The sequence below is a fragment of the Phodopus roborovskii genome, unplaced genomic scaffold, assembly GCF_943737965.1.
Source record: "Phodopus roborovskii unplaced genomic scaffold, PHOROB, whole genome shotgun sequence".
In the NCBI taxonomy this organism is placed as follows: Eukaryota; Metazoa; Chordata; class Mammalia; order Rodentia; family Cricetidae; genus Phodopus; species Phodopus roborovskii.
This window is the reverse complement of record NW_026126599.1, coordinates 5,392,164-5,419,420: the sequence shown is the minus strand read 5'-3', so window position 1 is coordinate 5,419,420 and position 27,257 is coordinate 5,392,164. Positions and strand designations below refer to the sequence as shown.

At 45.0% G+C, this 27,257-nt stretch overlaps 2 protein-coding genes across 2 annotated transcripts; one reads left to right on the top strand and one right to left on the bottom strand.

Moving 5' to 3' along the window:
• LOC127237347 (speedy protein E4A) lies at positions 1 to 4,991 on the bottom strand. Its single transcript, XM_051205580.1, has 6 exons — positions 4,865 to 4,991; positions 4,203 to 4,421; positions 3,524 to 3,582; positions 2,914 to 2,999; positions 293 to 461; positions 1 to 103 (listed from the first exon to the last, which is right to left on the bottom strand). Exons 1-6 carry the CDS (start codon positions 4,989 to 4,991, stop codon positions 44 to 46), a joined length of 720 nt encoding a protein of 239 aa, XP_051061537.1. The 3' UTR covers positions 1 to 43.
• A 7,575-nt stretch (positions 4,992 to 12,566) lies between these two features.
• On the top strand, positions 12,567 to 26,528 carry Rbak (RB associated KRAB zinc finger). Its single transcript, XM_051205194.1, has 5 exons — positions 12,567 to 12,727; positions 14,058 to 14,116; positions 22,125 to 22,251; positions 22,589 to 22,684; positions 23,836 to 26,528. The coding sequence occupies exons 2-5, from the start codon at positions 14,102 to 14,104 to the stop codon at positions 25,731 to 25,733; spliced, it is 2,136 nt and encodes a 711-aa protein (XP_051061151.1). The 5' UTR covers positions 12,567 to 12,727; positions 14,058 to 14,101; the 3' UTR covers positions 25,734 to 26,528.
• Positions 26,529 to 27,257: the final 729 nt, after the last annotated feature.

Sequence of the window (27,257 nt, the reverse complement as noted above, 5' to 3'; positions counted from 1 at the left end):
CTATTTCAGGCCAATGACCTCATGCCTCCATGGCCCTAGGGTTCTAGGTCAGGTTGGTTCGATCTCGTGCCCACACCCACAGCTCCGGGTTGTAAGCCTGGATCTGGAAGGAAAAAAGAAAAGAAAAAAACTGTTCCATGAATAGTTACTGACTCTCCTGGAAGACTCCACATCCTTGGACCCACCTGCCAGCTCTTCCATTCCCCAATCCCAACTCCCGCATTCAACCGCATTCCTATCTCTGTCTGTCCAGCCTGTCCTTCTGCACCCCACATGCCCCACACCCACCCACCTCTTCACACTCCTCCCGAGACACCCAGATCCTCCAGTCCATGGATCGAATGAACTGGAACCGCAGTTTGTGGAACATGGGGCGCTGGGCATAGCTCTTTCCATAGAGGAAGTAAAAAATGTCTTGTTTAGGGGCCTGGTTGTCCTCCTCCATGTCATTGGCCAGGTACCTGGGAAAGAAGTCAGGGTGTTATGTGGTTCTTTACCAAGGGGGATCCAGGAGTGGGGGGGGGCATGTCATCACTGGATGGCATCAGTCCTGCCCAGCGTGATGGGTGAACCAGCCCACTGTGGAGGGAAGCCATGTGGGAGCACCAGTCACATGGAGCGGAAGGTGACAAACTTCTACAGAGCCTGATGCGGCCCCTGCTGTTCTCGGCATGAGGTGACCTCAGGGTTACCTTCCCCATCATTCCCCTCTTCCCCGGCTTGCACTGTGTGCACACTCCCATGTCAGCTCAGGCTCGGCAGCTAAGGGTTGGGCATGACCCTGGCTTCCTTCCCTTCTCTTCCTCTCCTTTCAGTGGCTGACACAATCAACATTTCTGGGTCCTCTTCTCCAGTTGCCTCATGGAATAGACAATGCCCTTTGTAGGGTTTGTTGAATGAATCCGTGAACAAGGGAATGCATGAACAAATGAATGAGTGAGAGAACAAATGAAAGTGAGAGTTAACACTGATAACGACATTGACTGAGTATAACATAGCCTCTCCCAACATAAACAGAATTAAGGTGTTCCAAGAATGGCAGGATATTTGACAAGCCCCTGCCATCAACAGGTGCACTGCAATAGGACCCAGGAAAGTGAGGGGCAGCACCAGAGACTGTAATTCTAAATATCCTACCTTGATGGAGTCCATTCCGATACTGCTAGAGGCAAAAGCCAGATCAAGGAAGGCACCAAGGGGGTTTTGTCCATTTTTTTTCGTGTGATTTGAAATGTCCTACTATATTGCCCAAGTTGTCCCCAAATACCTGAGCTCAAGAGATCCTTCCACCCCAGCCTTCTGAGCTACAGGAGGCTCCTTGTCATGCAGATCGGTTTCAGAGTTTGGACTGACTTTACAGGGAGTGAACTGTCTCTGGGCAGACAACTGTGAGACACACAGAAACACAGGATCAGATCAAGGACAGGGCATTGGGAAGGAGGCAGCCAGGGAGGGAGCATGAGGGGGCTGGGAGGCAGGTTGGAGAGCACCTGGACAGAGGGCAGAGTTCACACTGGGCACTCCAGCCTCAAGGTGGAACGTGGTTCCTGGTGCAGTCCTCTGGATGCCTGAGAAGGTGTTGCCTGTGTTTTCACACAAAGCACACCCACCAGAGAGGGACAGGCTGGAAAGGAAAAGCACCAGGGGGCCTGAGATGGACAGCTGTCATGGGGGCTGGGGGAAAGAAGGGGTGGTGTCCGATGTGCTCAGCACAGAGAGAGGCAATAAAGGAAACATTGCACCTCGGTTCTTGGGGACACTAACTAGCTCTGTGTGTTATAATGTAGCCACATAAAATCACACCCTCTCTTCCCACTCACACAGACCCGCCAAGAGTCTGCCTTGAATCTCTAGCTTTTGAGTACCCAGATTTTTCTCAGTTCTCCAAGTGAGTTTACAGGCTGTCTACTGTTGGACATGTATCTCTTCCTCCATCTGCCCTGCCTCTCCAGGGCTACACAGAGAAACACGGTCTCAAAAACCAAAACAAACAGAAATAGAAGAGGAGGAGGAAGAGAAGAAAAAAGAAGAAGGAAGAGGAGCAGCAGGAGGAAGGAGAGGAGGAGCAGAAGGAGAAGAAACAGCAGCAACCATTTCCAGATCACCCTAATCCCAGATCTTCCATTGTTATTTTATTTTCTTACTTTATCTCTGCTGGTGTTTTCCCTGCAGGCATGCCTGTGTATCATGTGCATGCCTAGTGTTCAATGGGGCAGAAAAGTGTTTCAGAGCCCTTGGAGCTACAGTTACAGATGGCTGTGAGTCACCTTGTGAATGCTGGGAATTAAGTCCAAGTCCTCTGGAAAAGCAGGCAGTGCTTTAACTCGCCACCTCTCCAGTCTCTTGTTTAGTCTCTCTCTCTCTCTCTCTCTCTCTCTCTCTCTCTCTCTCTCTCTCTCTCTCTCTCTCTCTGTGTGTGTGTGTGTGTGTGTGTGTGTTGTGTGCATGCGTGCTGCACGTATACATATAGGTGTGTAGGTGCATGTGTGTCTGTGTGGGGGCCAGAAGTGAGCATCAGGTATTGATCCTCAGAAACCACATACCTTGTTTTTTTATATAGACCCTCTCCCTGGGACAAAAGTCTTGCCAATGAGTCTAGACTGGCTTGTAAGCAAGTCCCAGGGATACTGATGACTCCCCCAGCACTGGATACCAACCATGTGCTACTGTCCCTGGCTTTTCATTTGGGCTCTAGGGATCTGAACTCAAGTCCTTATGCACATATGGCAAATGTGTTACCTACTGAGTCATCTCTCTGGTCACTTGCCCGGTTTTTAAATGGATATTCGCTTGCTTTCCCTCATAAAACTACACAACCAGGTATATGAGAGATGAAAGGTAAGAGGCCCTCTTCTCATGACCCAACATCTAGGGCAGGGGACAGTGACCAACAGGAGGAGACAAAATACTCACAGAGCCAGGAAGAAGTGGATTGGCCTATACTGCCAGGAGAAAAGCCCAGCGCGGCTGAAATAAGCTATGACCATAGACAGGAGGTACTGATGGAGAGAGGAGACAGGAAAGGAGATGTCACACCCTGGAGAGGAAGAGTCTAGGGACAGGGGAAGGGGGAGGCTGAGCTGGCATTAGGCTCACAGAGGATCCCTGAGCTTTGGGTGCCTGCTGGAGTGAGGGAGGATGGGTGAAGGGGGCTTTCAGGCAGGCCAGGCCCGGGGAGGAGGCCCTTGTTGATCCAGCATGGCTGGCTCTGAGTCAGTTCTGAGGGAGGGCTTGGGACAACAGGGACAAGGAGGTCTTTGCCCTGCAGGAACAAAGGGTCCCAGGGAGCTGTGGGGAGAGAAGAGGCAATTCCCAGGGTAAGATGGTGACCATGGGCTCAGATTCCAAGGACCCCAGTGAGTCAGGGGCTTCCTGTCCACTCTGTAAGACACTGCCAGGCCCTGAAGAGAGACACTGGCAGGACACCGAGGTTCAGGACTGTGTGTGTGGCTTCAGGGGGCACTGTGGAGGGACGGAGCACCGTGGGTCAGGCAGGACAGATCTGGAGCCCAGCTCAGCACACCTTATCAGACACTCTGAGCGTCTTGTCCCAGGCCAGGAATTTTTTCACGACAGGATCCTCTGTGAACAAAGCACATGTGTCATGGTGTGAAGGGGAACAGATGGGAGAGAGAGAGAGCCAGGCAATGGCCTCCTGGGGGAGGGTCAGGTCGGAACCTGTAGTTAGGCACAGGAACGAAGGATGGAGTGGGCACAGGACTGAAGCATAGAGCGGGCACAGTGGCAGAGGTCCCACCTGAACCTCCTGGGACAAGGCTCTGAGAGAGGCTTCGAATACAGTGACTTGTATACACACTTACTAAATGCCTTTTATGTGTATGTCACTCTGGGATTGATGCAAGGCCTTGCATATGCTAGACAAGAATCCACCGCTGAGCTCCATCCACAGCCAAGGACCAAGATACCCAACAGCTGATGTCATGTGAGGTTATGAATATGGACAAGCTGCCTTTGTGTGGGTGAAGACCCTAGCTCAGCAAAGTCAGAGCTAAGTTATAGCTGGGGTAGTGAACTCCAGACTCTCTCATCTCCATGCAGATCTATGTCAATGCTAGCCCCTGCCACCCATGGTCCCTGAGAATTAACTGAGCTGTGATGGCAGCTTTCCCCTGGGGAAGGAAGGAGGTTGACTAGGAGTTCTTTCTTTTGCCTAGGGAGGGAGCCATGCAGGTGTCACCTACCCAGCAGCCTGGTGAAGACCTCGTGGTGTTCAGGTCTCACTGTAGACACGTGCCGCCTCTTCAGCGTCATCCGGAGCCCACACAATGTCTCCACTGACCACACCGGCTCAGGATCAGGTTCTAGCAGCTCTGCCAGGTCATCCTCAGAATCTGATGACAAGTCTCTCTTCCTCTTTGGGCTGGTGGATGGAGGCTGGGGATGGGCCTCCTCACTTGGTTCTAAGTGAAGAAACCAGTGTGAACTCAGGCTTTGCTGATCTCAGCACTGCCCCACGGTACCCCCAAACACCTCAAACACCCCAAGCTCCATCAGCTTCTGATTTTCCCCAAACCATCATGCCATTTCCCTCTGTGCTGATAGCCACCTGCCCCTCATCATGTGCCCATCCCCTCTCTCCCTGTTCCTCCAGGTTCTTTCTCATTAGAGACAATTGTCCCCATAAAAAGGAAGTCTCTTCTTGTGTCCCCTCTTCTCTGCCCTGTCTTTGCCTCTCGGTGCCTGACCCCTTCCTTGTTCTGCGGGTTTCCAGGCATGTGACATCTGTGTCTGACCCCCTGTCCTCCCTGCCTCCAGGCCTGCCTCCTGGACCCTCCTTCCTTCCTTCTGTGTCCTTCCTCCTTGCCATCCACCTCTCACATCTCTTCTCACCCGGTCCCCTCACCTGTTGGTCCTGAGATCACCCCGCCAGGTGAGGGCCTGGTGATGCCAGGCTGAGGACTCTGTTCCTCAGAACACAGTGACAGTTGGCCAGCGGTCACGATTCTCCCAAGCTGTTTCCTCCCTTCCATGAATCCCAGCCTCTGATCTGTCCCACCCTCCTCCACGCATGATGCCCCTTCCTTTTTCTGAGGAGATCTTAAGAGTGTAGCTGTGCCAAGTGTCGGTGGCACACGCCTTTAGTTCCAGCACTCGGGAGGCAGAGGCAGGCGGATCTCTGTGAGTTGGGGTCCAGCCTGGTCTATAGAGGGAGTTCCAGGACAGGCTCCAAAGCTACACAGAGAGACACTGTCTGAAAAAAAAAAACAAACAGAAACAAAAAGAGTGTAGTTCTGAGAAGACACTGTTTTCCATTGGGCTGCCTCGACCCACAGAGTGTGGCCCTTCATATGAGGTGGGCAGAAACCTGTGATGTCATCAGCTTTTCAACCTGAAAACCAGCTCGAAAGAAAGCTTGTGTAACTTATGAATTAACGTGTCCACTTTCTCTCATGACCCAGGGTTGGCATGTCTTTGCCACTGACCTAGACTCATTCCATGAACTAAACCATCTTCCATGTCTGGTTCCTTCTTTTCCCTTTGTGTACTAGGTGAGGGGTGAGGCTGGGGAGATGCCTCAGTCATTAAAATGTTTGTTGTGCAACCATGAGGATCTGAGTTCAAATCTCAGCAACCACACAAACCAGGCACAGTCTTTCCAGTACCTATATTCCAGGGGTGTGTGTGTGTGTGTGTGTGTGTGTGTGTGTGTGTGTGTGTGTGTACAGAAGTACACACTCTGTACAGAGTACAGAAGGATCCCGAGGGTTTATTTGCTGCTAGCCCATCTGAGAAATGAGAAATAAGGCACAGAATGATAGAGTATATCTGATGCCCTCCCCTGGCCTCTTGCACGCTCTCAGGTCTACATTGGTGTTCTCTCTCTCTCAGAGAGAGATAGAAGAAGACATATAGTGCTGACTTGTGGCTTCCCCAGAAATGCAGATACTTGGGTTAAGCTTCACTGATTCTAATAGCAGAAGAAAGGGGCCTGCTTAACCATCGACTGATACACACACAGACTCACAGAATGCAACAGGGACTTCAAAAGGGAAATGAACTGGTGCTGAGGTGGCTATGTAGGTCAGGGCATTTTCCACTAAGCATGTTGCTCTGAGTTTGACCCACATGGCGGGAGGAGATAACTGACTTCCACAAACTGTCCTCAGACCTCCATATGTGCCATGCAAGTACACAGGCACAAACATTACATAAACAAATGCCAACTTTTCACTAAGAAAACTGAAGTGTCTATTGAGGGAATAGCAAAGGGAGAGTGCTTTTGAGTGAAGATACTGTGAAGGAAGGCGTTCTTTGCTGGGTGGAAGCAGGCCGGAGTCCTCTGAGAAACCATCTAGCCAACTCCTCCTGCAACCTTTGATGCCTGTGTAAGCATGGAAACCTGGGAGAGAGGCTTAGGCAGAATGTCCACCCCTGGTTTCTCCACACCTTGTTGGGTCTGTAGCTTTGCCTTTGCCCTTGATCTTGGTGAGTGGTTGCCTCTGACTACTACGAGAAGCATAGGGCTGGGGATCAAGGCAAACACCACTTGCATCTTCACGTTGATCTTCAAGACATCCATGCACAAGCTGCCACTGAAGCCATGGTCATGTTTCATCTCCTTGTCACTTAAACGTATGGGGCTGGAGAGATGGCTCAGCGGTTAAGAGCACTGATTGCTCTTCCAGAGGACCCGGTTTAATTACCAGCACGTACACGGTGGCTCACAACCATCTGTAACTCCACTACCAGGAGAATAGGGAAGCTCTCCTCTGGTCTCCAAGGATACTGCACACATGTGGTGTGCAGTCATACACGCAGGCAAAACACACATACAAAATAAAATAGCTTCTTTTTAATTTATGTTTTGCACATGCCTATGTGTGGAGACACATGTGTGTGGATATAGAGATAGACATCAATTGCTCTCCACCTTATTATACATTTAAAGTTTATTTTATTTGGAGCAGGTTTGGGCAGGTGCAGAAGTCAGAGGCAATCTTCTGGATGCATCACTCTCATTCTACCTTGTGGGTCACAGGCTCAGGTTTGGCAACAGGTGCTGTTACTACCCACTGAGCCATCTCGACAACACTCGACCTTGTGTTTTTGAGACAGAGTTTCATACTGAACCTGCAGCTTCATCTAGACTTATCTAGACTTACTTGCCAGCAAGTACAGGAAAATCTTCTGTCTCTGTCTCCCCAGCTCACATTACAGGCCCAAGCTACCCTACCTTGCTTCCTTTTTTATTTTGGGTGAACAAGATTTCTCTGTGTAGCCTCACTCTGTAGACAAGGCTGGCCTTGAACTCACAGAGATCCACCTGCCTCTGCCTCCTGAGTGCTGGACTAAAGGCTTGCACCACCACCTCGCAGCCTAAAAAAAAAAAAAAAAAAAAAAAAAAAAAAACATGGATTCTGGGGATTTGAACTCATATCAGATCCACATGCTTGCATGACAAGCACTTTATTCACTGAGCCATCTTCCTAGCCCCTGGTTACCATTTTTCCTCCACTGGGAGAATACAGGAGCTGCCACCTCCTGGAAGTCACATGGAGAAGTTTCAGTTATGTGCAGGATGGGTCCCCACAGTGGACAGACTGGGGGGCCAAGAGGAGTGAGGTTGTGCTGTCACAGGTGAGAGGGCCCAGTACTTACCATTGAAGAAAGTGAATTTAGATGGCATGGCACACAGAGGCAAGCTCCAGGACCTGACCATCCATGTGGTTACCTGCAACAGGACAACAATTGAGTTCAGGGCATTGTCCCTGTTCTAGAGGTTGAGCATGAGGGAAGCTGGTGGAGTGGAGGTCAGGGACTGATAGGATGACATTCCACACAGGCCTGTGAATGTGGGAGCAAGTCCCCACATGCCTAATCTAAGCAAGCCACCCAAACAAGATTCAGAATCCAACTGACCATGATGACACACACCTGCAATCCCAACACTTAGAGGGCGGAGGCAGGGGGATTTTGCTGTAAGTTCCAGGCCAGCCTGGGCTACAGAGTGAAACCTGTTTCAACTAAAACAAACTAAGCCTTATAGGGCGGGGTGGGGCGGAGGGGGGAAGGGCATGGCAGCGGCAGACAGGTTTCTTAGTTGGCAAAGTGTTTGATGAATAAATATAGGGACCTGAGTTCAATCTTCAGCACCCACGTTAAAAAACAAAAAAATCCAAGTACATAGCATTTGCCAGTAGTTCTGTGCTGGGGAGGCAGAGGCAGGAAGAACCCTAGGGCTCACTGGCTGTCCCCTCTAGCAGAATCAGCAAGCTTCAAATTCAAAAATTAAGGTGGAGGCTTGGGAATTTAGCTGCATGGTAGAGCACTTGCCTAGCATTGGGCTCAGACCTTAGCTCTGGAAGAGAAGAGAAGAGAAAGAAAAGAACAGACAAAGAGTAGTTGAGGAAGACGCCTGACCCTTGCTCTACACACATACACGAGGTGGGGGGACATCAGTGATGAATTGACGAACAATCTTGGTTGGATTGGACATGTTTTTTTTTTGTTTGTTTGTTTGTTTTTTATGCGTATGTGTGTTTTGTCTGCACACTGGAGGAGATCATCAGATTCCATGGGACTACCGTTATAGGTGGTTGTGAGCCACCATGTAAGTTCTGGGAACTGAAACCAGGACCTCTGGAAGAGCAGCTAGTCTCTTAACCACTGAGTCATCTCTCCTGTCCCCACTGAACAAGTTCTTTAAAAGCAAGGCGCCAATGAAAAATCACCATGAGATACTACTTCACACCCATGAGGATGGTGGTAATAAATAAGCTGCAGAGTAACAAGCGTTAGCAAGAATATGGTGAACACTGTATTGCTGGAAGGATTGTGAACTGCTGCAGCCAATGTGAAAAATGGATTTGGTGGCACCTTTAGAAATCAAACACAGGATTACCAGATGATGGAGCTTGAACAGGGATGTTCATAGTAACTTTGTTCATCATAGGCAAAAATTGGAAACCCTCCAAGCATCTATCAGCAGATCAGCAAGTGTCCATCAGCAGATTAGTGCATAGACAAAATGTGATCTATCCATACAATTGTGGAACCTTAAGGTGACATGAAGGGCTGGGGAGATGGCTCAATAGGTAAAGGCACTTGCAGTGAAAGCTGGGTGACCTGGGTCACACCCATAGAGCTGAGGTCAAAAGCAAAACAAACAAGCAGACAGACATATGCGGTTGCTCATCTGGAATCTCAGCTCTCCAATTGCAAGATGGGAGGAGGGCAGAGGCTGCTAGAAGCTCATGGGCCTGGGATCTGCCTTCAGGAAGCTTGCTGGCCAGCTAGCCCAGAGTGCCCAGCACAGGAACAACACAAGACCTGCTTCAAAAACAAGTGCAGTGAGTGGAGAAAGAACCCACTCCCCAAAGTTATTTTCTTGACCATACATGCATGCACACTCATACACAAATGGAACAGATTAAAAATGAATGAAATGTTGATGTATATGTTATATATACACATCAGGAGCACACATTCTTAACACACATCTCCCCTTACTGCCTTTCTGCCCAGAGTGCATCCTCTTTGCTTGCTTCATGGTCACAGAGTTGGTCCTTGTAAATCTCCCGTTCTGGTGAATGGGAGACGTTATGAGATAAGACAACTAATTATTCTCTGAGTCCTTCTTTTAATTAAGGCAACTGAAAGTCACAAGACTGCCCCAGTCACACAGTGATGACTGACAGCTGGAGTGGAAGCCTGGATCTCCTGATGGGCCACTGTGTCACCCATTATGACGCACCCTTCCTAAGTGGCCTACTCCCTCCACTCACTCCAAGGTAAGGGGGCACACACTGGAATCCTTCATTACAATGTGCAGTTTCTTTTCCCTTCTTCCCTCTGGACTGTGATTCACAGCTCACTTACTCCAGTTTCTGAACAACATCCTACATTCCCACAGCAGGCAATATGAACGTCTCCCTGTACTCAATTTCTGAGATGGGAGAGCTATAGGATGCTCTGTCCCACATCACACATGCTCCCAGAATATGCCCACTCAATTTTACATCTATCCCCATGGAAAATATACTGTTGTTAGCCTATGTGGGCTTGATATTGGCCTTATCTTTTAGAGCACGAGTTTGTTAGTATCTTATTTTACTTCACATTTTTCCTTTAAAATATTTTGTATTGGTATAAAATGTTTGTGTAAGTGGATTTATAATCCATGTACTCTCGCAACAGTGCATTACTTTTTTTCCTTCTAAAGACTATTATGTGTATGGCTATTTGGCCGTCATGTTTGTCTGTGCTACATGAGCATGCCACGCCCATAGAAGCCAGAAGAGTTATGGCCAGTTGTGAACCACTATGTGCGTGTTGGTAATCCAATCTCGGTCCTCTAAGAGATAAGCTCTTAACTGCTGAGCCATCTCTCCAGCCCCAATAGTACATATTTTCATCAAGGTATATGATGACCATTAGTCTCCAGCATTATTACTTTTAGTTCCAAATTTTTATCATTGTTTTTGATATTGTGATTTGCATTACATGGTTTGAAAAAAACAGTTGGGCTGAGAAATGCAGCTCAGTAGTAGAGCACCTGCCTAGACTCCCCCAGTGAGGGGCTGGAGTGTGTGTGGCTCAGTGGTAGAGCACATGCCTAGACTCCCCAGTGAGGGGCTGGGGTGTGTGTGGCTCAGTGGTAGAGCACCTGCCTAGAATCCCCCAGTGAGGGGCTGGGGTGTGGCTCAGTGGTAGAGCACCTGCCTAGACTCCCCCAGTGAGGGGCTGGGGTGTGTGAGTCAGCACTAGAGCACCTGCCTAACATACAGAAAGGCCTGTGTTCTATCCCCAGCAATGAGGTATAAATAAAAGATTAAAATTTGCTTGTTGACATATGGTAAAGAGTTTCTACTTATCTTAAAAAGAGTGTTTCCTTGAGAAAATTCATAATAGATATACATATTGTCTCTTTATACATATTTTTAAAATATATAAGTTTTCTGCCCTTGTTTCAAGCAAGAACTTCCTTTTCTGAAAGATCTGAGTCCCTTCTTTGCAATGTAAACCTTAATGAAAAGACATCCCCATCTCCCTGTCACTTGGGGAATTTAATCAAGCTATGAATGTATCTTGGACTCAATAACTGTAACAAGCTACTGAGAGTCACAAGCCTGAGTCTATTTAGAGTCAGCATTAGCACGTTAACAGGCACGGTTGCTCCTGTTGCTGCTGGAGGCCATAATGTTACAACAGTTGCCAAGTGGTAAACACCCCAACATTAAAAGTTCAGGACTTGTAGCCAAAAGCCTCTAGGCCTGGGCCCAGTAGACCATGGGCACACAAGAGCCTGGTATGCCTGCACGAGTTGAGCTTCTTCTTAACTGCTCAGATCCAATCTGAGCAGAGGAGAAGGATCTCAGCCTGCTGACCCTCATTCTGTCTGTACACATTGAAATCTTTTCTTAGTACAAAAATTATATGAACTTGAAATGTCCTGTTGCAAGCAAGGAATTCCTTTTCTGAAAGACCCGAGTCCCTTCTGTGCAGTGTAAACCTCAGCAAAGAGAGTATTGCTATCTCCCTGTAACCTGCAGAGTTTAGTCCAGGCTCCTCCTTCAGAGAGGTAACTAACTACCTGCTTGTCACAGGGATGTGAGAGCTTTTACTTCATGACACAAGGACCAGCTTAGATGGACACCTCATTACCAAGTGACATCAGGACAGACCTGGAAGAAGAGGCAGTCAACCTTGCAGAGCAGGCCTTCCAAGGAGGAGGAGGAGTCACCCTTTCTCCTGAGAAACCACGAGGGGCTATTCAGTGATGCTCTGTCTTAGGTAGTGTACCTAAGACTGGCACTTCAGGGTGGCTTGGTGCTTCTTCTATGATGAAACTCTCTTACTTTCTGCATCAGCACAGACAACTTTCTGGGTTGGCAAATTTGGGTATTAATTTTGACGCCAACATCTTAATGAAAGATTAGACCAAGAACACTGTTGCATTATTTCTTCAAGAAATTAATTGTTCATCATATTGTATCATTTTTTAAAGTTTGCCATCGTTGCCTGACCCCTGTGTGCTCTTTCTGGTTCTGTTTTTGGAGTTTTTATGCATTAGTCGTGTGATCTAGAAAACCCACCATTTGTATTTTCTCTTTCTTCTTTGTAAATCATTGCTGGATATTTCTCCCGTCTATTATTTCAAGGAAGTTTGGTTAATTGAGAATGACACACAACTGCCTTTCTTTCTTCCAGAATCTTCTTTCTATTTTTATGAGTCCCTGGCCTAGAAGGATTTGGGACTTAAACCCTCAGGCCGTTTCTCCAAGCTCAAAGGGAGTGGGGACAAACGCGAAGATGAGAGCATGCCTGGGGGCGGCCATTGCTCTCAGAGCATCGCCTCCAAGCTGCTGGGAGCAGGTACATTCTTGCGAGATGGTCCCTAGATGCAGAGGAGCGAAGCCTTCTGGGAGATAGAGTTTCTGCGCATCTCCTGGGGAGAAAGGATCCTTGGAACACTGACTTCCGGTATGATGCTGCACTTGCGCGTCTGAGCCTTTGCGCGTGCTTGTGCTTGCGCACAGCATCTGCGCCGCCCTGACTTCCTGAAGGTCCAGGCTTGAGGCTATCTTTGCTGCAGCAGATTTTGCATTGGCTAAGTTAGATTTGCTGAGCCTGCGGCTGGCCGAGGCCAGAGTTGCCCGGTCTGCAGCCGGCAAGCGCGGCTGTGCGGTCCGGAAAGACCTAGCGAGATCGCTGCGCAGAGGCCGAGGGCTGGGAGAACAGGGGCGGCGGCGGGTCTGCCCGCTTGGTGAGGCCCGTGGGCACAGATCGGGGCTGGGAGAGGGAGGCTGGGCCTGGCGGGTCGTTCGCCGAGGACCTACGATATGTGTCAACCTGGGATCCCCGCTGTCTCCAGCGTGCGGAGCGGGGAAGGATCGCTATGGTCGGGCTGACAGAAGGGCAGCCGCACCGCTTTGAGATGCATGGACGGTCCGAGGAGGAGATGTGCAGGCACTGGAAGGGTCAGCTGCTCTAGATTCCCACAGTGTCAGTCAGCGCTCACCAGTACCAGTGCTGTCTGCTGGTTTCTACCTGTAGCACTTTGACTACTCTTGTAGCATCATAACGGTGTAGTGCAGAAGTATGCTTTTATCTCTGCTAGTGGAGGAAGACTGAGTGCGATGGTGTGGGACTTAACCAAAGGCGTGCAGCGGTTTGTGGATAAGGGTGCCATTGTTTTCCAGTTTTTCTCGTATTCCTTTTTGGAATGTGCAGCAGTAACCAAGTTTAGTTGGATAGTTTGAAAAAAAAAAAACACGCCTTATTAATGTTAGTACGACGTCTGCCCATCTGGACCATTTTCCTTTTTTTCCATTTTTAGTTTTTGAGACGTGGATTCCGTGGTTGTTCTGATACTCGGCGATCCTCCTGTCTCAGCCTCCAGAGAGCGGGGATTTTATTTAAGTCATCTTATGGGACATTAATCCCAAACATATAGAGCTCAGATTCTTCATCAACATGACATTTTCAACAGTTTGAGTAGGAAATAATAAAATAAGTAACCTTTTGACACCTTTACATCTAATGCCCAGGGACTGAAAAAAAAAAAAAAAAGCAGTGTTGAGTTCATCATTGAAAGTGTAGCCCAGGGGCTGGAGAGATAGCTCAATGGTTAATAGCACTGACTTCCAGAGGACCCGGGTTCAATTCCCAGCACCCACATGGCACCTAACAACTGTCAGTAACGCCAAGATCAGACAAACAGGCAGGCAAAACACCGATGCACACACAGTAAAAATTAAAAGTTTTTCCCAACCTTCCTGTGGTGGTGCACATCTTTAATCCCAGGACTTGGGAGACAGTGGCAGGCAGATCTCCGAGTTCGAGGCCAGCCTGGTCTACAGAGTGAGTTCCAGGACAGTCAAGGCTATAGAGAGAGACTCTGCCTTGAAGAAAGAAAGAAAATATACCCATCCAGCCGCTGCTTATTGGAGTTACATGTGTGATTCCTTTTTGTCATCCATGTTACCCCTTCAAAATGTTTGTAGGCTATGATTTCATTCGGTGGTGCCCAGGCAAGAGAAGAGACCCTGTGTCGACCAGTTAATGCTGATTATAGTGACCTTTTCCTCCCATAGGTCCACCATCAGCAGTGCCTGCACTTTCCCAAGAACAGCAGAAAATGAGTAGATCAAAGGTGAGTTTTCCCATTTGTAAATATTCTTTTCTCCATTGAAATGTATTTTGGGAGACTGACAAAGGACTGTTCTTTAAAATAGTAGTGGAGGAATAAATAATGGAGATTGTCATATAAAACATAGCCTGAGTGGCAGATTATGATGGTCTGTTGTGTAGGCAGTGTGATCATTTTAGGCTAAAGTTACTTGACAGTATTAGAGAAAGAAAAATAGTATCCATTACATCACCTGCATGTACTATTGGGAGATGCCATTTTTGTTGCTTATGGAAAGTAAAGATTGCCTAGAACTTAGGACCTTTTCTTTATTCAAGTTGGTATGGTTATGGGCCACATTCCTAATAACTTTTCAGTCCTGTGTTCTCCTTTTCTGGTCTGAAAGCAGAGGCCCAGCTGCCCAAGAGCCTGTTCCTTAACATTTTTCCAGAATGTCATAAACCAATGGGATATTTCCATTTTTTACTTTTTCAATCCTAGGAGTAAAATCCAGACTATACATTGTGGCAGTTTGACCAAAAATCTTTTAATAATGGTTCTTTAGAAAGCTTCATAGGTTTTAATTTTTTTCTGTCGCCTCCCCTACCACCAAAACTGGATTGTTGTTTCACAGTTTGAAATCTTGCCATTATTGTTTTACCTTTAAAGTAGCTTAAAAAATTCATTGCATGCCTTGTGAGACTGATAGTTTGCTCGAAAAGATTAATCAGAGTATGTCCATTCATTTTTGTTGTTGTTGTTTTGAGACAGGGCCTCATGTAGCTCAGGCTGGCCTTCAGAATGCTATTGTAGCCCAAGAATGATCTTGATTCATGACAAAAGCAAATTACATGTTTTGTTTGAGCTCACTGTTCTGGAGTTCAGCCTGTCATGGTGGGGAAGCAAGGGCTTAATTTAAGGGAGCTGATAATTCTTGTCTGAAGTCAGAAGGAAAGAGGAAAGCATGCTGCCACATAGCCCCCTTTGTGTGTTTCAGTAGTCCAGGATCACCTGGAGCCCGGTGACATACACAGCAATAGGCTCTTACCACCTGATGTAATCAAGACAATCCCAGTAGGCCCATCTCCCAGGTGACTCGAGATTCTGTAAAATTGACAACACTGCCGTCAAAACTGTTTTACGTGACATCTGTGTGTTTCCTTCTAGAAACGTCTGTTATGTTCCTGTCTCCGTTGATTGATTAGCAGCTATGAAATGATAGATGTTGTCACAGTCTACAAAGTTCTTAGGGAAGGCAGAATGTTCACCCACTCTTTGTAACATTTCTTCCTCATGTATGAGCTAGAATACTGTTGTGAAAGTAAACTCCCCATAGCTTCTGTAAGAAGACAGATTAGAAGTATTCGGGGGTATCTGACCAGCACGTTTCATGTTTTTGTTATCCTGAGCCTGCGGGTTTAAAAATGTTTCGAGTGTCTCAGGGCATTGATGTGTGATTGACCTCAACAGTTCTTTCAGTTTGGAGACCACATAATCTCTTTAAGTTGTTTTTTGTGTTCTATGCAAACACTTCTTAAACTGTTTGATAGCATTTGTTTTTATTCAACATTTTATTTTGAATTTTCACAAAGAGAAAAAAAATGACAAAGGAATCTTGCATTCCTTTTGCTCCAAGCTACAGATTCTTTTCTTTTTAAGACAATGTTTTAAAATTTTATTTTGTATGTGCCTACATGTGTGTGTGTGTTGGGGGGCAATGTGTACCACATGCATGTAGAGGTCGGAGGACAACTTGCAGAAGTCAGTTTTCTCCCTCCATACGGATTTTGGGCATGGACTCCAGATAGTCAGGCTGTGTAGCAAGTCCTTCTTACCCAGTGAGCCATCTCACTAGGCTACCATACCAGAGTTACTCAAGAGAGAGCCAGAATGGCTTCTGAAATAATATACACTCTACAGCACCAGATGTAATTTAAAAAAAAAAAAAAAAAACCCTTCATAATCAAACCAAGTGATTGCTTAATCTAAAGAATATTATAAGTGCTTTGGGATTTTGTCTGGTCTTTTTTTAGAGGATCCAACGGGGAAGAGTCTTATATAGAATCACAGAATCTTATCTGTAGAATTACGGAGTCATCCATAAAATCAGAGTCTTATCCATGGAATTATAGAGTCATCCATAGAATCAGAGTCTTATACATAGACTCTCAAACATAGAATCATAGTCTCGTATGAAGAATCATAGAGTTGTACCAGACTTTTTCTTTTGGATCACCAACCAGCTCCCAAGTCTTGACACAGAGACTTAATATTCATAATGAGTACTTGGCCTTAGCCTAGTTGTGTTCTTTTTGTCTGTGTTCTGCCTTGGGTCTTTGTACCTTCCTTTATGTACAGCCTACTCTGTGTCTGCTGGCTGGCAACTGCCTGCCTGGATCTGGTGTCTCCTTCTCTTTCTCAACCATTCTCTCCTCCTCCTCTCTCCTCAAGCCTAGATTCTCCTACTCATTTTCTCTGCTCTCCTAGCTTGCTCCTGCCTAGCTATTGGCTATTCAGCTCTTTATTAGGCCATTCAGGTTCCTGAGGCAGATAAGGTGAAACAGTAACACATTTTTACATCTTTAACAAATGCAGCCAAAACAAATATAACACACCTTTACACAGCTGAAGTAATACTCCACAGCATAAACAAATGTAACACATCTTTACATAGCTAAACATTTCACAATTGTTGGGTTAGGTTAGACGGACCTAACAATCCTAAGCATGTACATGCCTAATAAAACACAGGCATCAGTACCCGACAGAACTGCGGAGAGAGGGAGACAAAGGGCAGCATCCACTTCCCCCATAGTCAGCAGAACACAGAAAACTGCATGTAGATGGACACTTGCACATTGGAGGGCACATTCTGCTCCTGCCACCTGCCACTGCTGAGCGTGGAAGTCCTTGTTTCTACATTTTGAGGCATTTTTGGAAGGTTACAAAGAAAGCCCCCTTTAATTTTTCCTATTCTGCCTCCCTTGTTTTTGCATTTAGAATCATGACTTAGTGGGTGTTTATTCTGTGCTGGCAAAAGGCTTGGGGCTGTTTTTATCCTTGTTCAGCTGTCTCCTGCTCTTACAGCCTTGGGTCGCCACAGTGACATACCAGAGCCAGCTCACTCATAGAGGAAACTGTCATTTTGTTCATGGTTTTGGAGGTCTGAGCCCAGCACTGACTGGTCATTTCTAAGTTGTGTTACATCATGGACCATGTCAGAAGAGTGTCTGTGGCCAGATAGGGAAAAGGAGAGAGAGACTGGTCTCCACAGTTGTTACTTAGGTCACAACCCCGCAACAGTCTGAGTAGCTGTCTATGTTCTACCTATTGAAGGTCTCATCCCCCTAGGGACCAAGACTTTAATCATAATGGCCTTTGTAGACCACTTAGAACACCCCAAAGAAAGCTATGGCACTCTTTATTACAAGTCATTTATACATGAGGTGTAGTTTGGTGGTAGTGCATTTACCTGGTGTGTACAAGGCCCTGGCTTTAATCCCCATTCTGCAAATCAAAATCTATGGCTAGAGATGACATCCTCCTTATGTAATAATGAAACTCCACTTCCCACTTCCAAACTTTGTTTTCTGTGCTGGCTCATTTTTGTTAATACAAACCGGGGAATTCCCTCCACCAAATTGGCATGTGGGGTCATTTTCTAGGTTAATTGATGTGGGAAGGTCCAGGAAACTGTGGACAGGACTGCCCTGTATAAGAAAGCAGGTTGTATAAGCCATGGGGAGCAAGCCAGTAAGCAGCGTTGGTCCATGGCCTCTGCATCAGTGCCCACCTTCGGATTCCTGCCTTGAGTTACCACCTTGGTTTCTCTTGATGCTGGCTTGTGACAACTGAGCCAAATAAACCCTTTCCTCTATAGGTTGCTTTGTTCTTAACTATTGACGATCTGGGGAGGGGAGAGTTTTCTTAGCTGAGCTACAATAATGTGCTACACTTGTGCTTCACTTGAAGACTTAGAAACCAATCCGACAGTTTAGTCTCTCTAGTTCTGAGTAGTTTCCAACGCCCACTCCTTAGCAATGCACTCTTATTTTATGGAAGCAGTGTCCTAATTTATTAGAAAACAAAATAGGAATCAGGTCAGCAAGATGGCCCAGCAGATAAAAGTGCTTGCCACAAATGCATGAGGACATGAGTTTGATCTTCAGAACCTATGTTAAGGTGGAAGAAGACAACATATTCCACAAAGTTGCCCACTGTCCTCCACATGTGTGCCATAGCTTAAGTGTGCACACATACACAATACTTTTTATAATTTTTTTTCTTTCCGAGACAGGGTTCCTCTGTATTGCTTTGGAACCTGTCCTGGAACTCAACTCTGTAGGCCAGGCTGACCTCAAACTCACAGAGATCCGCCTGCCTCTGACTCCCGAGTGCTGGGACTAAAGGCTTATGCCACTAACACCCAGCTGACAAACTTTTTAAAAATAAATCAATAGATAAACTTAATTTCTCTGAGCTGGAGAGGAGGCTCAGTAGTTAAGAGCATTTACTGCTATTCCAGTGGACCCAGGTTCAAGTCCCAGCACCCACATGGCATGGCAGTTTACACCTTTATGTGACTCTAGTCCCAGGGGATTCGTTACTTTTGTCTGGCATCTGTAGGCACTAGACATGCATGTGGTGTACAGACATACATGCCAGCAAAACACCCATACATATGACAGAAACTAAATTACTTTTCATGTATAAATTCAGTTCTGTTGAATTGTTCCTCTTGATGCCTTTTTGTTTATACTGTTTTCCTTAGCTGATGATTCTTTGGTTTGGGTTTTTTTCCCAGACAGGGTTTCTTTATGTAGCCTCAGCTTTCCTAGAACTAGTTCTATAGACCAGCCTAGCCTTGAACTCAACAAGATTCCTCCAGCCTCTACCTCCCAAATGCTAGGATTAAAGATGGACACCAACACTGCCCGGCTAGCTGATGATTCTTAATATTCTCTGTAAATTTGTGGGGGAATTTTTCTTCTTTGAGGTACTGGAAATTGAGTCTAGATTCTCCGTTCTAGACAAGGAAAGAGGAATTATTAACAGCTAATGCAAACCGACTCCAGTACTACCTGCCTGCCTCACCTCCTCTTTACAGGGGTAATGGCTGCAGCGTCTGGAAGTAAATAGAGAGTGTAAGGTGTACGGGTTTTTCCGCCTGCCGCCTGGTCTTGTCCTGCTGCCGCGCCAGCCCCAAATAACACACATAGACTCTGTATTTGATATAATGCTGTTGGCCCATTATTTGTTTCTTATAGGCTAGCCCTGTCTTAAGTATTAACCCATTTCTATGTATTTCCATGTGGTCTCCTTACCGGGGAGTGAGGCAGGCATCTGGTCTCCCCGGTCTCTCCATGCTGACTCTTCCTTACTACTTCCTATTTTCTCCTTGTCTCCTAGTCCCTCCTATCTTCCTTTCCTATTGGCCAACAGTGCTTTATTATTAACCAGTATGAGAAACATATATACATAATGACATCTCCCATCAAGAGAGGGTACCTGACAACTTAGTTACCTTCCCTGCTGCTGTGACACAGCTGCAGAGATGCCTCAGCAGTTAACACTGACTGCTCTTCCAGAGGTTTCAGGGTTGATCCCAGTACCCGACGGTGGCTCACAACCACCTGTAACCCCAGATTCAGGCAATCCAACATCCTCTTCTGGCCACAGGCACTGTGCACATGTGCACATACATACATATATACATATATGTATACATAGAAATCATTTGTAGATGTGAAATAATATCCTTAAAAATTACTCTGATGAAAATAGATGAAGAGAGATAGGGCTTATTTTGGTTCACAATCCATTCCAGCAGGGAGGTCAGTTGTAGGAACATGAGGCAGCTAATCACATTGTATCCATCATCAAAAAGCAGGAAACCATGAATGCTTGTGCTCAGCCCACCTTCTTCTATTTGTACAATCCAAGATCTAAGCCAAGGGAATGAAGCCACACTTGGCGGGCAGGCCTTCCAGCCTCATTTAACCTAATAAAGATTACCGCCCCCATAAGAATGGCTAAAGGTCTGTCTCCCCAGTGATTCTAAAAGTTTTCATTTAGGGAAACAAAAAGCCTGTTCTGTGAATAGAGTTGAATGGATGTCCTGTTTTGTCTGATACAGTCTTGGATTGGATCTATAGTCCTAATAATCCCATTCAGATAGATTATCATTTATCTCACATAGAATGATGGAGGTCTGAAATCTTGTGTTGTCTCCTGTCTCTGGCAGCGCTGCCAAAGCCACTGGCTTCTCATCAGATTCAGCAGTCACCTGACTGTGCTGTCTGTCCTGTCCCTGAAGCCATATCACAGTTCTCCAGGGAGTTATGTAGTTTACTTCTCAGGCAACCTGCAAGGGCTCTGCTGGAGAGTCTGCCCTTTGTTTTGGCTGTAGAATAGTGGCTCCTATCTAAATTTGCATGACCCATGACTCTGGCTTGTCTTGTCCAGAAATCTCTGTATCTGAAAGGTATCATGGAGACATTCCTGTGGCTAGAACCTGGATTCCCATGCTCTTAAAAGAATAGAATGCATTTTTCTGTTTCTTTTTTTAATATGTATTTATTATTTTGTGTTACTATATGTCTATGTGAGTTTATTAGTACCATGTGCATGTAGGAACTCACAGAGGCCAGAAGGTGCCAGCTCTCTAGAACTGCAATTACAGGCAGTCGTGAGCCATCAAGTGCTGCTGGGAACTGAACTTGGGTCCTGTGCAAGAGCAATAAGCATTCTTAACCACTGAGCCATCACTCTAGCCCCTGGACTTTGGTTTTGAATCAGGAAGATAATCATGTTTGGTTGGTTTACTTCTAATTTAAAACTGATCCTCACTGTCTAAAGCTGTCCTTAGGAAAGTACCTTCCTCCTGGCCTGCACATACTGGTGCTGTTTCCATCTGTCCCTTTTTTAACCTTTTTCCTTGTATATCTTACTCTAGTAACACCTTTGGGTATTGATTTTTTTTTTTTAATGTTATGTATTGCTGCAAAAAGGAAATGTTTGCAGTGGAACTTGAAATAAACTCATGTGTATGAATATTCAATAGAGTTGGCTATACAAATGAAATGTGCAAAAATCAAAGAGCTAAAACCCGGGGCTGGCAAAGTGACTCAGTTAGTAAAGGCCCATGCCACCAAACCTGACAACTTGAGTTTCATCCCCAGAACTCACATAGTGGAAGGAGAGAACAGCCTGCCAATATCCCTCTGGCCTTGACACACTTGCTGCCATGCACATGCTAAAATAAGTTTATTTATTTGTTTTTTGAGACGGGATTTCATTGCACAGCCTTGACTGTCCTGTAACTCACTCTGTAGACCAGGCTGGCCTCAAACTCACAGAGATCCACCTGCCTCTGCCTCCACAGTACTGGGATTAAAGGTGTATGCCCCCACCTCCTAGCTATTTTACATGTTTTGTAGCCTCTCCCATTTACACAATCCATTTGAAAAATGGGAACTGAACTGTGGTATGTGGCTCAGTTTCGTTTCATTAGCTGTAATAAAAATACCCTGAGAGAGACAACCTGAGGGAGAAAGGTTTATTTGGCTCAAGATTCCAGGTTTCAGTTCATAAGGCAGCAGAAGCATTAAGCAACTAGTTGTATTACATCTACAGTCAAGAGCAAAGAGCACTGAATCAATTCATACTTGCTAGTGCTCAGCTTGCTTTCTCTACTCCTATATAATGCAGGATCTCTGTCCCAAGGAATGATATCGCCCACTGTGGACAGGTCTTCCCACTTGAGTTAACACAATGAAGACAATCCCTTACTGCTCCGTCCTTTCTCAGATGGTTCTAGATTATGTCAAGTTGACAGTTAACTGTTACATTCGAGTTTTGTTTTTGCTCTTGTTTCCCAAGACAACATGGTTGCAATATGTTTTTTTCCTTCCAGGCTCTGTAACATTAAGGTATAGAATGTTCGTGGTTAACTGTACCAGTTGCTTTGGAAAAGCTTGTCTTCCCTGTACCTTTTCTGTATCTCCTGATTCTGATCACAATGCCATTGCAGGGTCCACTGTCATTCAAGGATGTGGCTGTGGCCTTTACCCAGGAGGAGTGGCGGCAGCTGGGCTCTGAGGAGAAGACGACATACAGGGATGTGATGCTGGAGAACTATAGCAACCTCATCTCCGTGGGTGAGGACCAGTTGCTTTCCAGCATTGAGTTCATTGATTTGTCTATCTTTAGTGTAAAGGAACAAATGCTCCTTAGTCCTTTGGGGTAGACATGAGGTCTGTCTTTTCTGGTCCATTGGAAGAGCCTACTTTTTTTTCCCTTAGTGGTACTGGACATTGAACCCAGAGCTCCTATATGTTAGGCAAGTGCTCTGCTTCTTAGCTACACAAAAGGTTCTGCTCTTAATTGGTAAAAAAACGGGAGTAGTGATATGTAACTTGTGGCATGGCTTTCTGTACCACAGTGATTCTGCAGCCAAACAATTAGTCCCAACCCTTCTCCTTTTCCTGTTAACAGGGTATGACGTTACCAAGCCAAATGTGATTATTAAGTTGGAGCAGGGAGAAGAACCATGGATGATGGAAGTCGACTGCCCTGCTCAGAGTCGTTTGGGTAAGTGAATAGAGTGTGAAATTTTAAAAGGTGGTCACATCAATTAATACTGTAGTGGAAACTTTTGAAGTTTGATACTTTATATCAGGTGAGATCCAGAAATATGGGGGTTTGTTTATATTCAAAATTAAGAAAATATATTATGATGGCGGCCATACCTGGTGTGGGGAGATTTAAGTTATGACATTGAAAGGAAATTAAAGGCTGATGTAATGAGCATTTACTTTGGTCACAAGCTGTTTAAGCCCTGGTTGTGGGGCTCTCTTTAAATGGGAGGAAAATGAAACTTTTAGAATGTTTATACTCACCGGGCATTGGTGGCAGAGGCAGGTGGATCTCTGTGAGTTTGAGGCCAGCCTGGACTACAGAGTGAATTCCAGGACAGCCTCCAAAGCAATACAGAGAAACCCTGTCTTGAAAAAATAAAAACAAAAACAAACAAATAAAAAAATGTTTATACTCATGTGCCAGATAGAAAGGCAAAGAGGCAAAGATTTCAGTGGGCTTAGTGGTTCAGGTCTGCAGTCTCAGAACTCCAGGGAAGGCAGGCAAATTGCTGAAAGTTTAAGGCCAGCCTGGGCTAAGTGAAAAGACACTATTTCAAACAAAATCAAAAGAAAGTTTTCAGAAGTGTCTAAGGCACAATTTTCTGTGTGGTGACGCATTGCCATTGGTGTAAATGCAGAACAGTCCGGGGTGGCGGTCTTCCTGTGTGGCGATGCATTGCCATTTGATATAAATGAGAGTCTGTTTCTCCCAAACATAGGCCATATTAAAACAGTTCTTTTTCATATTTGCCCAATAATTAATTTCCTCTGCTTCCCTTTGCTGTGAGTCCTCCCACTTCTAAGTCTAACACCCTTTCAGTAACTACACTTTCTGCTCATAATTTCTTAGGTCATTTTCATTTGTCTTTCAAAATTGATTTGTAAAGTAACTAAGGTGCTTGTTTTCAGTGTAAAATTTACTCTCTTCCTACTTATCCCCCCCACATATATATTACATATTATAAATCAAAGGAAAAGGAAACCTATACACTCATAATAATTTTTACGTATGGATTATCCACAAAGAAGACATTTAGGTGCCACCTCTTCTGTAGCTTGTATATTCATGTTGACAGTATTTGTTCAATCTTAACTCCTTTTCAGGAATCAGTAAAGTTGATGATACCACAGAGAAAATCCAGGAAAATGAAGGCAAACATATGAGGCAAGCTGATGATCTCAACAGCCGAAGAGCAGAGAAGGGGGATGCATCTGGTGAAATGTATGACCTAGAATCACACCTCATTTCTTCAAGCACAGTATCTCACAGATGTGTCTCCTGTGGGAAGACTTTGGAATCTATTTCAGCATTAATTAGTAGTGATGGAAGGTATGCAGTAGAGAAGCCCAACAAGTGTATTGATTGTGGGAAAACATACAGAGAGAAACTGGATGACTTTAATGAAAATGGGGATACTTCTTCTCGACATGATGAAAGTATTCTGCAGAAAATTACCATTTTGGAGAAACCCTTTGATTATGAGTGCATAGAAGCCTTAGACAGTGAAACTGTTTTCATGGCTCATGAGAGAGCTTATATGACGGAGAAGCCCTATGAATGGGATGACTCTGGACCAGACTTCATCCAGATGTCAGATTTCAGTGCATATCAGAGATCACAGCTGGAAATGAAGCCCTTCGAATGTATACAGTGTGGGAAGTCCTTCTGTAAAAAGTCTAAATTCATCATACATCAGAGAGCTCACACAGGAGAGAAACCATATGCATGCAATGTGTGTGGAAAGTCTTTTAGTCAAAAGGGAACCCTCACTGTCCATCGGAGATCACACTTAGAGGAGAAACCCTATAAGTGTAATGAATGCGGGAAAACCTTCTGTCAGAAGTTACATCTCACACAACATCTGAGAACTCATTCAGGAGAAAAGCCCTATGAATGTATTGAGTGTGGGAAAACTTTCTGCCAAAAGACACACCTCACTCTACACCAGAGAAATCATTCCGGGGAGAGGCCCTACCCATGTAATGAATGTGGGAAATCCTTCTCCCGGAAGTCTGCCCTCAACGACCATCAGAGAACACACACAGGAGAAAAGCTTTATAAGTGTAATGAGTGTGGTAAATCCTACTACCGAAAGTCCACTCTCATTACACACCAGAGAACACACACAGGGGAGAAGCCCTATCAGTGTAGTGAGTGTGGGAAATTCTTCTCTCGGGTGTCATACCTCACCATACACTATAGGAGCCATTTAGAAGAGAAACCATATGAGTGTACAGAATGTGGGAAAACCTTCAATCTAAACTCAGCTTTCATTAGGCACCGAAAGGTACATACAGAAGAGCGAGTCCATGAGTGTAGTGAATGTGGGAAGTTCTCCCAGCTGCAGTATCTTCCTGATCACACAAATGACTTAGGAGAGAAACAATATGAATGTAATGAGTGTGGGAAAACCTTCCTTGAAAATTCAGCCTTCAGCGGGCACCAGTCCATTCCAGAAGGGGAAAAAACTTATGACTGTAATATTTGTGGAAAGTCATTCTCAGATTTGTCATGCTACACTGTACATTACAGAGGTCATTCAGAAGATAAACCCTTTGGGTGTAATGAGTGTGGGAAAACCTTCTCTCATAATTCATCCCTCTTTAGACATCAGAGAGTACACACAGGCGAGAAGCCATATGAATGTTATGAATGTGGGAAATTTTTCTCTCAGAAGTCATATCTCACTATTCATCACCGGATTCATTCAGGAGAGAAACCCTATGAATGTAGCAAGTGTGGGAAAGTCTTCTCTCGGATGTCAAACCTCACTGTACACTATAGAAGCCATTCAGGAGAGAAACCCTATGAATGTAATGAGTGTGGGAAAGTCTTTTCTCAGAAGTCATACCTCACTGTACATTACCGGACTCATTCAGGAGAGAAACCTTATGAATGTAATGAGTGTGGGAAAAAGTTCCACCACAGATCAGCCTTTAATAGCCACCAGAGAATTCATAAGAGAGGGAATATAAATGTACTAAGTGTAGAAAATCTCTGACATCTCAATTAAACATTTGGTTATAATGAACATTGGAAGTCTATTAGGGAGACAAGGGTGGGTCCCCCCCACCCCCGATTTTTACATTTGTGGTGCTGGGAATTGAATGCAGGGCCTTTTGCATGCTATCGATGCTCTACACAGAGCTTCACCCCAATGACTCACAAGTAGAGCATCCATGCTCTGAACAAGAAGTCCTAAAATCCATTTTAAACTGAGTTTTCAGAGAAGAATCTGTAAAAGTACAGCAAGAAGCGAACCATGATCATGTAACTCATGGGACATTAGATAATTTTTACAGGAATGAAACTTTCAAAGTATTTAATATTTATTTTTGATTTAAATTGTATTTACCTATCAGGGAGTCTTGCTAAGAATTGTCAATAAGGCACTATGTAACACACTTTGAAAACTTGTGCTAAAAGCCATAATCCTGATGTAAAAACAGGTGTTTATAGAAAATATGCAGGAAGTTATGTGTTCTGAATAAACTTACAAAAGGAAGTTATAAAGTCGGAGTTGATCATAAGGGTGACTAAGTACTCTAAAACACTCTGATGTTTTAGAAATGCAATTTATTAGTAATTCTATGCAATTTTTGGCTACCATGGCTTTGAATAATTTGTGAAAACATGATATTGAGTATCAGAATGACAAAGTGTTACAATGGTGAAATATGTTATATAATAGGAAAGTACATAATTTTTTTCTGTGAATGCTTACCAGTAGAGTGGTTTTGTAAAAATTTTTCAACTGAAATTGAGCAAAATTTCTTAAAAATACTATTTTGATAAACTTTACTGTCTTAATCAGTGTTATATTTCTGTGAAGAGACACCATGACAAGGAAAATCTTTTAATTTTTTTATTAATTAAATGTATTCATTTATTTTGCATCCCAACCACAGTTTATCCCCTCCTCTCCTTCCACTCTTCCCCCACATTCTCTTCACCTCTCCCCAATCCAGGACCATGGCAATTCTTTTAAAGAAAAACATTTAATTGGGGCTGCTTACAGTTCGGAGGTTTGGTCCATTATTGTCATGGTGAAAAGCATGTTGGCATGCAGGCACACGTGTGCTGGAGAAGTAGCTGAGAGTTCTACATCTGCATCTGCAGGCAGCAGAAAGAGAGACACTGGGCCTGGCTCGAGCATTTCAAACCCCAAATCCCTAACCCCCAACCCAGTGATACACTTCCTCCTGCAAGAAAGGCCATACCTACCTCAACCAAGATTCAAATAAATGAACCTATGGGAGCCATTCCTATTCAAACCACCACGTATGCAAACATTATTTAGGGTTGCTTAGGTCCATTTCACTAGAAGACTGTTGCGTAGTATAAATACGGTGTCATTTTTGTTTATTGTCCCCTATTCCCAGTGCTTTAGAACAAAGTATGCTTTAGCAGACAATGTCTGGTTAATACTTTTTGGCATTGTTCCTTGCCAAAAGAATATTTGGCCACCTATCATTTCTCCATGTAAGAATCCGGAGCAAGCAGTTTGAATCAATCATCACGATAC

What these genes read in the sequence shown, in the direction of transcription:
- LOC127237347 (XM_051205580.1), bottom strand. Translation starts at nt 4,991, where the DNA reads ATGGAAGGGAGGAAACAGCTTGGGAGAATCGTGACCGCTGGCCAACTG. An exon ending in GGTGATCTCAGGACCAACAG is followed by an intron (nt 4,422 to 4,864) that starts GTGAGGGGACCG and finishes TTCTTCACTTAG; the next exon opens with AACCAAGTGAGGAGGCCCAT. An exon ending in ATCCACTTCTTCCTGGCTCT is followed by an intron (nt 462 to 2,913) that starts GTGAGTATTTTG and finishes CTTCTTTCCCAG; the next exon opens with GTACCTGGCCAATGACATGG.
- Rbak (XM_051205194.1), top strand. An exon ending in TAGCAACCTCATCTCCGTGG is followed by an intron (nt 22,252 to 22,588) that starts GTGAGGACCAGT and finishes TCCTGTTAACAG; the next exon opens with GGTATGACGTTACCAAGCCA. An exon ending in CCCTGCTCAGAGTCGTTTGG is followed by an intron (nt 22,685 to 23,835) that starts GTAAGTGAATAG and finishes ACTCCTTTTCAG; the next exon opens with GAATCAGTAAAGTTGATGAT.